At 34.7% G+C, this 15,001-nt stretch overlaps 1 protein-coding gene across 1 annotated transcript; it reads right to left on the bottom strand.

Moving 5' to 3' along the window:
• Positions 1–12,866: 12,866 nt before the first annotated feature.
• Positions 12,867–14,596, bottom strand: LOC145670699 (uncharacterized protein F54H12.2-like). Its single transcript, XM_081739483.1, has 2 exons — positions 13,782–14,596; positions 12,867–13,108 (listed from the first exon to the last, which is right to left on the bottom strand). Exon 1 carries the CDS (start codon positions 14,564–14,566, stop codon positions 13,784–13,786), a length of 783 nt encoding a protein of 260 aa, XP_081595609.1. The 5' UTR covers positions 14,567–14,596; the 3' UTR covers positions 12,867–13,108; positions 13,782–13,783.
• Between the last annotated feature and the right edge of the window lie 405 nt (positions 14,597–15,001).

Raw genomic sequence — 15,001 nt, 5'->3', positions numbered from 1 at the left:
CCCTTCGATCTGTCTCTATACATTATGGTTCCATCATCTCTATCTATTCAATGAACTCCCTCATGGCATCGTGTTTGTATGGTTATCGTTTGTGCCTGGATTCGATTACAGGCTTCTCTATCGGTCTTGCAAAATTTGTGGATAGCTCAAAGCACAACGCAAATTATGCGACAAGTAATTAGCATTGCAATATTGACTACAGCAAACTAGAATGCACAATTTGCGTAGTGTTGATACAAGCCTTGAAGAAATAAGGTTCTAAAAAAAAAAAAAAAAAAAAAAACCTTTTGAATGCAATGAAAATAATTCATATTGCACGTCGTAGATAATAGCGGATGGTGTTCTCACCAAAGAAGATCCTCAACGTAGTTTTGAGAAGTGATGATAAGGCCCACAAACGGATGTGTTGTCAATGTAAGCTTATAAGATTAAATAAGAATCCTACTTTCACGTTATTTGGTTGTTTTCAGAAAATGCCATGACAATTTATTATATAGTAGTAATCGTTCATGCTTTAGTCAAGGTTTTCCCGACTCTAAACAGAAAAGTGCACAATCCTAAAATGTCAGCCTATAACGTATTTAGTTATGTTTTACATAACATTGTTCTGGTAATAATGATTTGTGTCGATTAACTGACACTTTTCAATAATCTTTATGTAGTGAAAAGGCTGAAATTGGGCCTTTCCTTGTCCTTATGACAAAGATTACCGTATTTTAACTGAATATTAACGAACTTCAATATTACACTTACAGAATACTTACTATACATGTTTCTATTCTATTATATAATAAGCGAATTGTTTGAAATAGACCATTTGAAGTATTAAATAGTTGATTGAAATTTAACGATTGTTTTCAACAATATATGAGACAGGACTGCTGATTTATGTGGGATCAGAAACATTACTCTTATTTATATAAAGCAAATACCTCTACCAGAGAAAGAACAAGTATGTTATCACTTCTGAAATAAAAAAATGTAGAAACTCCATAGAACACAGCTTAGAAAAAGTCCTTACCATCCAATGTTAGGAATACCCTGATTTCAGTTGCATAGCAAATATTATTTTGTATAGCAAACAACACAATAATCTTCTTTCGTGAGACTGATATTCCTATTGGTTATTCGTTAGTTTTCAATAAAACACCAATATTTGGGCGATGTTCCACTTTATCTTTGAGGTTTTAACGAATGGTACGAGAACATTGATTTTGCCTAGAAGTATGACGTCCTACAAACATGCACCGAAGCTAGGGGAGAGAGTGATGATGAGGTGTATGATAATTGTGGAATATGAAAGTGGTAGGAAACTTGAGAATCCGTAAAAACTGCAATTTTTGCCTACCACAAAAGGCACTCAGCTCGAGCTGGAATAGAACCCGTGACTCCCCTGTAGTATTATAAACATTTTCCTAACAGTGAACCAGCTTACTATAAACAATGACAAAGAAAATTTTGTACGTACTAAAATCAATTTCTGATTCTCATTTTTTATAACATTTTCAGTATTTAATATTTTATTCTTCTTTGTCTAGAACTATAAACAAAGCACTCATTCCAAACATCATATCCCAACATTGGTGATTTTCAGTGGGCTATATTGTTTCAAATCGTTCAATATGAAAGCTCTCTCTTTGGATCTCTGGTTGGGTTATAGGCCTATATTCTCCATGTTGACAAAATAACATGAGGTGGTTGGGAAGCACTAAGACATAGCTAAATTCGGTTCAAACTACATTAGGCTATAGGAATTAGTTACGATGTGCTGACCACACATCCCAAGTTAAATCTTCTAACCGGCTTATTTTTTGGACTTTGGATCAGAGATTGTTCGTTTCTACTAGCATATAATGACATAACCAGAATGATCAAAACGCTAGCCTCTTTTAGAAAAACATCATCATTTCGACAGTTAATGTATTACTTGCGTACTGAGTACAGTGTGGTTCGGAAGTGGGCGTACCCTTAATTGGTGTTTTCTTACCTGGGGACCTGGATATTCATACCTGGGGATGCTTAATGAGTGGTTGGTGCCTCAACTGGAAGAAAATAGTATGAAATACACTGTTGTGATACAGCAGGATGGAGCACCAGCGCACTTTGCGATTCACGTGCGCAATTACCTGAATCACGCGTTTCCTGGCCACTGGATTGGAAGAGGTTGTTCATTTTCACCAGCTCCCTTTGACGGACCTCCAAGAAGTCCCAGAAACCACCAGACTTTGCTCTCTGGGATTTCATAAGTAAGAAACACTCGATATCACACAGTGCAGGAATTACGAGCAGCTGTGGAACACGCCTTAACCCTCGTGATCCCAGAGTATTTCCGCAAAACATCTGCGAAAACTTCGCGCAGAATTCAGCTGTTTTCTGACATGCATGGTAATCATACCGATGTTTATGACTCTTAAGACTTCAAGATAACCGTGTAGGATATTCTACCGTAACTAACACTATACTGTTGAAACTCGAGAGGGGGGGTTTCCCACTTCCAGACTACCCTGTACTACAACCCTATAGGCATATTATTTGCCACGATAAATATTGGTGTTTAGCATCAATTCCAAACAACTACGACTTGTTGATACCATTTTGATACATATCAATAAAAACATTATTATTGTTATTCATAGAACTTCTTGATAACTATTTTGAACGATATCATTGATAATAAGCCAAATAAATGTGTATTATTTAATGTTTTTAGTCTTTTCAAAACCTCTGAACCAGTGGCGGATCTAGAAGGTAAAAAGTGGGGGGAAAGGCAGACCCAAGACTATCATGATTTTACTACAAACTTTCAAAAATATATAAATAATAGCTTCAATTATTTTTATCACTGAAAAGCTGGGGAACATACGCCCCACCGGCTCCGAGCTAAAACCGCCACTGCTTTAAACGTTTCCCATCCAATAGCACATACAATATATTCACTCTGAGAAAATCTTCCATTGATTAGAAAGTAGGAACTTTGCTTCTCATTGTTACAATATTGTTACAACGAATTCACTGCACAGGAGAGACAGGAAACACCATCAGCAGTTAAAATGGAAGTATTTCTCTTCCTGTGAGCTGACTGATCATTTTACCTTCCTTTTTCTTTGGGTTCGTTTTGATAATTGTGCATTCGTTAACGCACTAAATAATGTATATACCTAGGTATAAGACAGTTTACTTCGAAATGTAGTTTAAACAAATATTACGCAGAGGGAACGAAAACACAACATTCCATAATATAATCCTCGGCCAGGCCAATTGCAGCTAAAACTTTGAGTACTAATTAGCATACTTTACCCTCAGTTGATTGGCAACGTTGACAGAACTGGTAGATTCTGCCAGGCTTTGCGCAGTCGTGCATGAACTTGCCCAGCCGGGCTAAATATTGGAGCCCACGTGACGATCCATGCTTTAGATAATCATCTCAGCAATATTTTACTTATAATAAAACGATTTCTTTGGAATGTTCAAAAGAATCTACCGGTAATCATTACGTGGTACGACTTTTCAAAATGTGCATTTTACAAACGTTATCGAAAATATAGAAAGCAAAGTCAGGGAATTAAAATATTATTTGCTCTTTATTTGAAAACAAAACATGCAAAAGAGGGAAGAAAAGACTTAAAGTCCAAATTAGAAAAAAACAGACGCAAAAATAAATTTAATAATAATAATAATAATAATAATAATAATAATAATAATAATAATAATAATAATAATCACTTATCTCTATTGAAGCTAGACTATGAGTTCCTATTTCCTGAATTTGACAATAGGCGAGGGAATTTTAGTAATATTCTGATAATGAGTGTTGTAAGAGAAGTTACATTGATAGCTTCCAGAAAGCTGGAGCCAAAATTGTATAATAAAACAGCCGTATTCAAGATCTCAATTTACAGTGTACCCCTAAAGTGTGGTTGATGTATAAGATGATTCTAATGTTGAAATAGCACTTCCATTTGTTGGTACATTTCAACCTGAGGATTATGTCAAGGTTTTGTAAATGTACTGTGTAAAACTAAACATTAAAATATGAAATGTTTCTATGTAAAGAATAAAATGAAATATAAGTGCCTTTCTTCATATCGATTTAATAAATACTTTTCAATAAAATATTTCGTTATTTTATGAAAAGTGATTCTTATGAATTTCGTACTTTACCTAAATATAAGTAGGCATTCGATTTAAAACCCAGTAACTGTGTAGAATACCGAAATCTATAATATACAATATGGAACGATTGCAAATTATACTATACTTAAAATATGAGGTATTTTGTGCAATCCCAACGTATTATGTAGAATAGAATGCCTAGGTTTTACACTTTAAAGTAACTTACATGTTAGGCAATCTATTACAAATATATATATTCTTGGGAAGACAAGTAACCTTCCATCAAAGAAAATTACTGATAAGCTAGTTGCTATGCTTACGGACCAATAACATGTACCTTTAACTCTTGCTTAAATTACTAATTAAACTCTGTTGAAGACGGTAAAGAGGAGTCCACAAATTCCATAGATATTCGAAGTAGAATTTTGAGTAAAGGTAACAACCTTTTATTATAGTTAGCCAAAATTTCTTTGCAACTGTGCCACTTTTTAAAGAAACTAGAGAATGTTATAGATTTGAAACTGGGTATGGATAGTGACCGTTAAGTTTTTTTTTTCAGTCTATCGTCGCATACTTGTGCTCCGAGGCCGAGTGAGACGGTAACGATGAATTGGATGGTATGGTAGAATGGAGAAAGTCCAGAGAAAGCCCCGAGAAGCCCCCACACATAGTATTCGGCCACTGGAAAGTCAACTTAGTGCTACGTGGGATCAAACCATGGAACTCACCCACAAAAGGTGCTCACTAACACAGCCACGACAGCCCTTCTACCGTTAACATCAGCATTAGCCGTGAAGATATTAGCAGATTGATTCCATTAACGAAATCAGCTGAGACAATCGCTCTAGAAGTCTACTACAAAGAACAAGATTTAAAAAAAATCGTTCGAGTTATGTTGTACATACAGTAACGGAAGGACATATGTTAATGGATTAACAGTAGTACAATCCCACTGCATGATACTAATAATGCAGGGTAACTTCCACAATATGTTATCTAACCTAATATAAATAAAATAGTTTGTTTGTGTGTCTCTCTCTGTGTGTGTCTGTGTGCTACCGGGAAACCTACAGTGAGAGCTACCAAATTTTGGTCTCAGGTACCTTGATCCAGGCCCCAAACTAAGACGAAGTGTTTTCTTTTAAATTCAATCCACAGGTCTCAAGGGGGTCGTTTGTCGGGACATGTAAAAGTAGTAGAAAACGACCGATATTAGTGTCTAATTCATAGTTTTTGCGGTCGCTTGAATTAATGGTGAAACTCCGATCGCATTAACTTCCAAATTCACCCCATTCGGTTGCGGGCCGGGGGTTACCGGGGGGATACCGAAACATGTTAAAATAATCCAAAATGACTGATATTAGTGTCAAATCCATAGTTTTCGAGGTCGTTAAGATCAATGGTGACACCACCATTAGCGATGACTTTTAACTTCAGCCAGCATTGTTTGCGGGCCGGCGTTCACCGGGATGGTGGGCACGTTACCGAGACATGTAAAAATAATCCAAAATGACCGATATTAGTGTCTCATCCATTGTTTTCGCGGTCGCTGAGATGAATGGAGATACTCCCACAGGCATTGACTTCCAAATACAGCCCCCATTCGAAGAATAGGTATTTTCAGCTAGTATTTACATTTCTCAGACATCTGAATTAGAACCCTCTTTGCCTAACACTCCTTAACGAACATTAAAACCTCAAAATATCAGTTAACTGCCTGATCTAATACTTTCATCAATCATATTTAACTTCCTTTAACTTTTCTCTTTTTTCTAAACCTTATAGTTATGATTGCATTCAGACATCAACTTAGGTCAAATCCTCCACATCACTGAGTTTGTTATGAAGTAGAGTTGAATTAGATAAAAAAAAAAAAAAAAAAAAAAAAATAGTAGTTACATATATGCAGCACCAAGATGGAAGAAACGTATGTCTGAATTGTTCAAAATAATTGTCAATATGGCACTGTTTACATTCTAGTTTAATTACACAGTATCAAAATTACTCAATATAAAAATTATTCAAATTGTATAAGGTAATTAGTAAAAAAGATTGAACAAATGGTGAGTTTGAAATCTCTTGAACTAATATGGATACCATTCTTTGTTTCATTTCATTTCATTTATTGTAATTGTGTAAGGTAATTAGTAAAAAAAGAATGGATAAATGGTGAGTTTAAAATCTCTTGAACTAGATGTGTACCATCCGTTATTTCATTTTATTTAATCTCACTTCAGTCTGTTTAAAAACAGTAATATATAACAGAATAGCTATCTTTCTTTCTTTAGGACATCATGTCTGATTACTTATTTCCCCAGGAATGTACACTTTTGCAGCTGACGTACAAACATTTTGTGAACATTATTTTGGAGAACTTGAGCCCAAATAAGCCACTTTAAAAGAACGATAGCTAAGCCGAACAAAAAGGTTAACGAACTTCGAAATTTAAGGAAAGAAGCCTTTCTACTTGCTTAAGCCCTTCCGATAGTCCTCTGTGGAATTTGCGCTCTCGTCTTTGGTGGGGAAGAAGGGATCCAGGTGTGAGTACATCTGGTTTAGATCCTACCTCAATTTAAAATTCATCTTTTAGCAAGCTCGGAGCTGAAAAAGCTCAGTTATTCAAAAACAAACTAATTTCACATTGTGTTCAATACTTCCAGAGATGTATTATTTGATATAAAAGTTAAAATTCAATAATGATCAGATTTACTCATTGCTAAGTACAATATGAACTCAGCAAGAAATTATGAAAAAGTGCAAATGTATTTAAAAAGTAAATTCCTTAGCAAGGGAGAATGTATATCTATAGTAGAATTAAGTTGGAATGTAATGGAACTGTCTACTGCTGTAAAGATGTTAACAATTCAACTACATGTTGAAATGTTGAGATAAATAGAATATTTGAGAGTAACAATATAATAGTTAAGAGGCATTTTTGAGGAAATCAAGTTTTTGAATTTCGTTTCTAAACACTTGTGGTATAGGTAAAATTTTAAAGGGTTATATTCAGGAAAATTTGTTAATATTGTGTTAGACCATCACTTTTGTATCCTTTATAATAGAATTGCCATCACTGAACTGATTCACTGGTCGGCAAAATGAAACTTTTTTTCGCTCCTACGAACGAAAATAGGTGATTCCCATAGGTTTCGAGCTCCTGAGTTCGAATCCGTAACCCGTTTTTCTCCAGGACGTATTAGTTTTCAGGGAGGAGGGAGGTGTTTCAATATCCGCCCAAAGATGCTATTCTGTACCCATAATAATTTGCACGTTATAATTTAAATATCAATATAAATTATGCAGATAAAATTGCATAAAAATTTAAAGTTTAACACTTACGTGTCACTTGGTTTTCCTACTCCTCCTGTAATTACTACAGGGTGTCTCGCGTGTCACGTTCCAACATAAGTCTGCCAACATATTCACACTCCATTTACCACTATAGCGCCTCTCCACGGTAGCTATTTTCTGGTGAAACCTTTTCCCGTGTTCGTCAGAGACCTTCCCCAAGCTTTGCATTTCAGGGAAGAAGTCCAGGTGGCAATGCAGGAAGTGTAACTTTAGGGACATATTATATCCCATGTTACGAAATGAAGTAATTAACCTGCCCACAATGTCTTTGTAATCATGTGACTTATGATTCCCCAGAAAGTTACTGCACACTTCTCGAAAGGCCTCCCAAGTCTCACTTTCCACTTTATTAAGCTTAGAAGAAAATGTAGTATCCTTAAAAACGTCTCTGATTTGAAGTCCCGTAAAAACACCTTCTTTCACCTTGGCCTCGATGAGCCTTGGAATAGTTTTCTGAGATGATTAAATGCTTCACTATCCCGGTTCAGGGCCTTGAAGAAGACCTTCATGAGCCCTTATTTGATATGAAGGGATGGAAGGAATATTTTCTCCGGATCCACAAGACGTTCATTAGCCACGTTCATCTCCCTTGGGACCAGCTGCTTCCTTGGCGGCCATTTTGTGATGGTGTACTGATCTTTGGCTCGACTATCCCAATGACACAAGAAGCAGCAGTGCTTTGTGTAACCTCCTTGTAAACCGGTGAGGATGGCAATAGCCTTAAGGTCAGCTCATACAGACCACTGGAACTGTTCGTACTTTATTTCCTAAAATAGGTTTCGCATGTTCTTGTATGTTTCTTTCGTATGTACAACATGAGCAATAGGGATGGCTGGCTTTGATTGCCATTGTGTAGTAACACTGCCTTGAGATTTATCCTAGAGGAATCTACGAATAGCCTCCAATCTTGAGTGTTGTAGTTCAACTTCAGTTGTCCCATAAGCGATGGAATGTCACTGCAATACCCCAAATCACCATCCTTTGTAAAATCAGGAATTATTCTCACCACTCTTTTCCTATACATCGATATATTCACATCTTGGTTTAGTAGATTCCATTGTTGAAGTCATGATGCAAGCAACAGGGCTTTAGACTTGGGAAGGTTTAAGTCTCTGATCAGATCATTCAGCTTTCCCTGGCTTATCACATGTGCTTCATTAGCGTCAGGCACTGGAGCGTAATTGGGATCTGACTGTGTACTCGAAGATTGTGCAACATCCTCACAAGCAGCAGGTTTTTCATCGGATGAAACACTGCACGGGGTGTATGAGTCTGGTGGTACGGGTACAGGCAGACAAACATAATGTTTCACAGGTCTCCTCGCGGAATCCAACTGTATTTTATGTATTTTATGCTTCATGTTTTTTGAGAAACCTTTTATATTAGTCAGACAGAAGTAACAGTCTGAAACATGATCACGGGGCTAGCGCCAAACCATAGGTACGGCGAACGGCATCGATTTATGTGTACCTTTCAACCATCCTGGCACACGAGTTACAACTTGGTTTCGGAGCCCAAACGCGATCCTGGTTGCCGATTTTACACCCGAAGTACAGATGGTAGGCTGTCTTCAGGAACGGTGACAATGGCCTACTTTGTCCTTGAAAATCACTTCCCCACATATCTAGCAGAATGAATTTGTCGAATTGTTGCAAGTTCTCGGGATTTTCGTTTAACACAAACGTCAATATTTCAAGCAAAAAGATTTTTCACCTACGGTATACACAGACACAGCGTAACACCAGCTTCTAACACGAATATCAACTTGAAACTGAAATATTTGTTTCACGCGACAACGTGGTGTATGTCTTGCCGCCTTTTTCAACAATCTGTCTGTCGTCTAGACAAAAGGGAGCCGACGAATGATCGCAAGTTGATTACGAAACCTTTCTCCCTCAATAAAGAATGTTCCTGGGATATAGCCTAGTAACAGTTCTTGGATTAAGATAAAAATTCAGAATTATGCACTCCAAACACGGAAAACACATATTAAATACGAAAAATACGATTTTTCTGTCAATTTTGGAAACAGTACCCCGCCAAAAAGAAAAAAAGAACTTACATGCTGGAACCTTCTCGATGAGATATTCGTAATCAGCGTCTCGAAATCTATCCGGTACACCCTTTCACCCTCGTGGGAGGATTTTCATGCCGACTAGTGATTATAATGTACTCAAAATGTGTTGGTTGCAGATGGTATGAAATTGTATTAATAAAAAAATGAAAATGCTAAACAATGAAAAAATATATGTAATTTAAATTACTAAATATCAATGTAAAATCATTTATCCTTCATTTTGTAAGTTGATATACATTTCCTTACATTAAATTACAAAATTTGCTGTTTTGTACAAATTTACAGTAAATTTATAAGAAAAAATATTTTTATTAATAAAAATGTAACTATCTCATGTCATATAATTTTACTTTATAGGTGACATTGATTTACATAAAGGCTTGGCAAACAACTTCCAGCGTTTTTTTTTTAATTTTTTTTTAACCTAAGAATTTTGTTTACAATGTATGTGTTAAAGTTGTAGTTGGATTTAGATTGTCATTGCAAATGGAGAACTGACAATAAAATACCTTTTACATGTAAATGAACATTTAGTAATAATATTCTCAAGAAAGCTTCACTTGCTTTATTTTCATTATTTAATAAATAATGTAATAATACAAAAGTAAATTATTTAATTGTTCTTATGAATAATAAGTTATGTTTTAATTTACACGTAGAGAAAATAATTGATGAGCCTTATAAATATCTAGGTTTTCTAATTAGCAATAAAAAAAATTGTTACATACAAGCTTGTACTGTTTTAATTAATAGCTTAATTCATAGTAAGCTTCAATATTCATCATAATATGGCTTATTCATAAACAAGAGATAGAAACATTAAACGAAAAGAAAATAAGTATTTAATGTTATTGTATGTACTTTAAAATCAATCTCTTTGACATTATAGTACTCGTATGTTATATATTGAGCATAGTAGAATTGAGGCTGGATAGACGGCCGAGTCAGCAAAAAATTATCTTGTTTTCCTAGAAATCGATATCATTTCCTGGAATTGGGAGGCAAGTTTCGACAAGCCTTTAGTTGCTATGTTCATAGCCTTTTACGGGTAGTACAGAAGCGCGTGGGAACATTTTGGTTTATTTGAATCCCCGTTACCCCCTACTCCTCTTTAGTTGCTATGTTCATAGCCTTTTACGGTTACCACAGAAGCCCCGTGGGAAAATGCTGGTTTACTGTTGCTATGCTCATAGTCTTGGACACCTGCTAGATGTAGAAAACAAGATAAAACATGAATTTTCGTGTTCTTGTCGTTTATTGGTTAATAATTTGAATCCCCAAACCCCTCACCCCTCCTGCGAAGAGCGTAAGCGGAACGTATGTGCTTGTGTAGATCATTCTGTTAGCAGCTGTTGCAAAGGAAGAAACGTCAAAAATTTTAAAGATGTCATCGTCAATGAATTTATTAGATAAACTTAATAAGCCATCAATGGTACCCTTTACAAAAATGCGAGATTTGGAGATTGGAGTACCATTTCGTATTGTAAACTGTGAGATAATTACAACGGTATATGGTAGGAAGGCCTGTGTGACATTTGAAGGAGGTGAAAAAGTGATTTTACCTGGACGTTGTACTGAAAAATTGGAAGCAGATAATGGTGCATTATTAACGTATTTACAAAGTGGGAATGTCTGTTTAATATATAAAGGAATGAAGATTAATGTATCTGGACGTAACATGCACGATCTTGAATTTACTGAACTGGTTTACTCATCGTAAGTGTATGGTGACATGTACAAACAAGATGAAACATGAATTTTCCTCTTCGCCCCTCCTCTTCATGCATGCGCAGTCATCTGTATGCATAGTGTCGTTATTCTGTACTGACCAGCGACTGGAGTAACATGTCTTTGAGTGCTTGTGCATCAACTATGGATACCAAGAAAGAGTACTTGTTAAATGTTGAATATGGACTTAATTCAATGAAAACCAAATTAATTTGCATTGGACTGGATAGTGATACATTTGAACCAGTGATTCGTGTTGGCAAAGGACTTGTGTTTGGAGTGGAGTTAAATTTGGCAGAGTGGGAGAAACTTGTACATTTAACCCCATTTGTTACGGACTATTTAAATTCTCAAGTGGAAATTACATTTATAAAATCTCTTGGTCGAAAAAACGAACTGGTGGTACGAAAACTAATGGGTGAAAAATTAGTGATGTTAGAGAAGAAAGGAACACTTCATGCTCCTCGAAACACTGTGTACTTATCTTCAAGTGATTGGCTTTATTTCTTGAAAATATTACCGTGTATTGAACATGCTGTGAAAAACAGTAAAGTTTGTAGTGTTGTGCTACGTGAATATTTTGACTTGTGTACAGATACTATTCGTAATCATGTACAATTACAGTGTCTTACATGCAGAGGACTTGCCGGAATCCATACCTGTGTAGATGAACAGAGTATTATTAATGGTATGAACATCAGTTTTCCAAGTGTCTCTCTTGATAAGAACAGTGATGTGAACATTGATGGTGAACGATTAAAATTGGAAATGAAAGTATTTTGCAAACAAAAACTTATAGATTCAATAATGGCTGATTTATTTGATAGTGTATCGACACAGCCATGGTGGGGGGAAACCGAAACTCAACCTTCGGAGGGTATCAATGAAGTGAACGACTCTTCATAAAGAAGGAGAAATTGATTTGTTTTTTCATGTATACGAAACAACGTAATATCAAATGTAATAAAAATATATATATAGTGGAAAGTGAAATGTTTTATTTGTGTGTGTGTGTGTGTGTTTTGTGTTCGTTTCATACACCTCAATATGTTAGGATTTTAAAATTTTTTATAAGAAAAAAATCCTAACATATTTTTTCCTCGTATATTATAAGTGATACGTATAATAATAATAATAATAATCATAACGAATTCAAATTCTTGAAATGAATGTTAAAATAGAAATTAGTATTTGAAATTATTATTATTATACAACTTTGTCTTAAGTATGATAGGACTTTTTTTAATTTTTAAAAAAAGGAACTCAAATAATTAATATTAAAATTTTAAAAACAAAAGTCCTATCATAATAATAATAATAATAATATTGAATTCACATACTTGATTTAATTTACGAAAGAATAACTGATTAAGTATTTGAATTCATTATTATTATTATGTAGTTATATGATTACATCATTGAATTAAAAATCAGTTTTAGAATCTTTTTTTTTAAATCACTATGAAATTCTTTAATTCAATGACTTAAAAACATGTTTTATGATATGTGTATTTAATTACATAGCTGACATAAAACATATTTATTTATTAGGAAACGGAGAAAATAAGAAATAAAACATTTGTTTTCAAAGAGAAAAAATAATACAAAGTGTTTATTGTTGATGAAACTATTTACACAATTAAAACGCCGGTAAGTATAGTACATTTTAAAAAGAACGTTAGATTTTGTTTCCATTGTCCATGTGTTGATAACTTTACAACTGCCATATACTGTTCACTGATGATACTACTGCTGTTGATGTTGGTGATGAAACGTAGATAGAGGTCAATCTGAACATTGAAGATGATGTCCATACACACGATGACGATCTTTTACTCTCTGAAATGAAAAAATGAAAAAAACAAACTTAAAATTTATTTTATCTATAATCATGAACAAATAATAATACATACAAACACATTATAATAAAGAAGAAGAAGAAATGGCTACCTGCAATAATATGAAAAGAAAAGCAATCAAAACAAACGAAGAAGAAGAAGAATGAAGACATGATTACCTGTAAAAGTAAATACAGCAAACGACGATCATTTTTTTCTGGAGTTGATGAGAAAGTGTAATGAAATTCATTTAATGACTTTCCTTTAGCTTTGAAGCATAGGAAAAGATATGAATAATGTCCACATAGGGATGATTTTACACTTTGAATTTGTTTATTATTAAATGTATAAGAAGTGGAATTTCTACGTAGAAATTGAATATGATGCATTACATATGGAGGAAATCCAAATGTATCGAAGTAGTGGGCACGGCCATCAGTATGAATATATACGGAAATCCAGTGTGTGCCAAGTTTGTTCGAGGGATCTGTATTTATGATGATAGCTGCAGGTAGTGGAACATGTGCTGGTAATTCATTGGCTGCATATACGCCAACGAAATGATTGTGAAATAAAGAATTTGTTTGCAAAGCATTTAATAAATCTAGTGTAGAGGACATCATGTATAAAAATGCAGACATGTACATATATGATATGATATTTAAATAACGTACCTTTAAAAATCCATGATGATGTTCCTCTGATGATCCACTTCTAAGAGAGATTGGAATTCTCCATACACAATGCAGGAGATAGGTGCTGGTAGAGGCTTCGTAAAATGAACTTCCAGACGAACACACCCATGACGTATAAGATTCCAATGCTGCACAGCGCTGGCTTCTCCATCTTGAGTAATGTCGAAAACAAAGATAGTGTATCCTTGAGGAAAGTCAAGGCGAGGAATATTGTTGCCATGATTTGAAAAGTGAATGCCTGATCCACAGAATAAGGTATGATATGAGGAAACATAGAGGTTGTTTTCGAAAATTGGTTGTAATGGTTTTGAAGGTACAGGTTTTCCATCAATGTATAGAGAGAAGAAATTGATGTCAAAATGTTTGAAATGAAATGGATTTGAAGTTATTGTTCCTGTATAGGCATCATTTTGTGTAAACGCCACAATCACTCGAGTTGGTAATACTCCCATAAATAAATTATCTATTGTTTTTGATTGAAGATCCTTTGGAATGACGAACGACTTCATTTGCACTCTTGTGAGAGGATATTTGGCTGTTGTTGATTGTAGAAGCTTGTTATGTGCTAGTTTTATTGTAGGACTAACATTAATCTTTTTAATATGTAAAGCAGCGTCTAAAATGTTCACTTTAGCTTCAACAGACGCATCACTAGCGATGAGACAAAAGTTTGGCTTTGCAGGAATTAACTTGAGACGTAATTCTACTCCTTGGATTAAAAATTTATCTTGATTAAAAATATCACAATGAAGATGTCCAAGCATGTCGAATTTTGCACTTTTTTTTTGTTAATTCATAACGTTGAAATCCTTTATTACCACTAGATGTTGCATCCATATGTCCAGCAGTATCTTGAAACCAGAATGCACATTGAAGATGAGTATTTTTAGCAGAATCATCATAATTTAACAGTTTTTCAATGTATGATCGATATGGATGATTATGAGATGGAAATGAAATCAGTTTGTTATTTAAATACACTTCCACTTCACTGAACATAGAATTTAAAAAGTCATTAATAGGAGCCACAGCTTTATCACTTTCACCAAATGCTGATCCATCAGGCTTAACGATTTGAGCTTCGATGTAAAGAAGAGTATGTGGTAGATCTATGTATTCATCACTTGTTCCTGGGATGACAAACTCTATAGGAGCATTATCAGCTAGTGAACTGATTGGTTTGTATGTAACAACATGAT

The sequence above is a fragment of the Thermobia domestica genome, chromosome 14 (genome assembly GCF_964235325.1).
Source record: "Thermobia domestica chromosome 14, izTheDome1.hap1.1, whole genome shotgun sequence".
Classification (NCBI taxonomy): domain Eukaryota; kingdom Metazoa; phylum Arthropoda; class Insecta; order Zygentoma; family Lepismatidae; genus Thermobia; species Thermobia domestica.
Note: the sequence above shows the minus strand (reverse complement) of the source record. Positions and strands in the feature narration are given on the sequence as shown.

Excerpts from the sequence above, each read along its gene's own strand:
- LOC145670699 (XM_081739483.1), bottom strand. The coding sequence starts at position 14,566 with ATGCTTGGACATCTTCATTGTGATATTTTTAATCAAGATAAATTTTTA.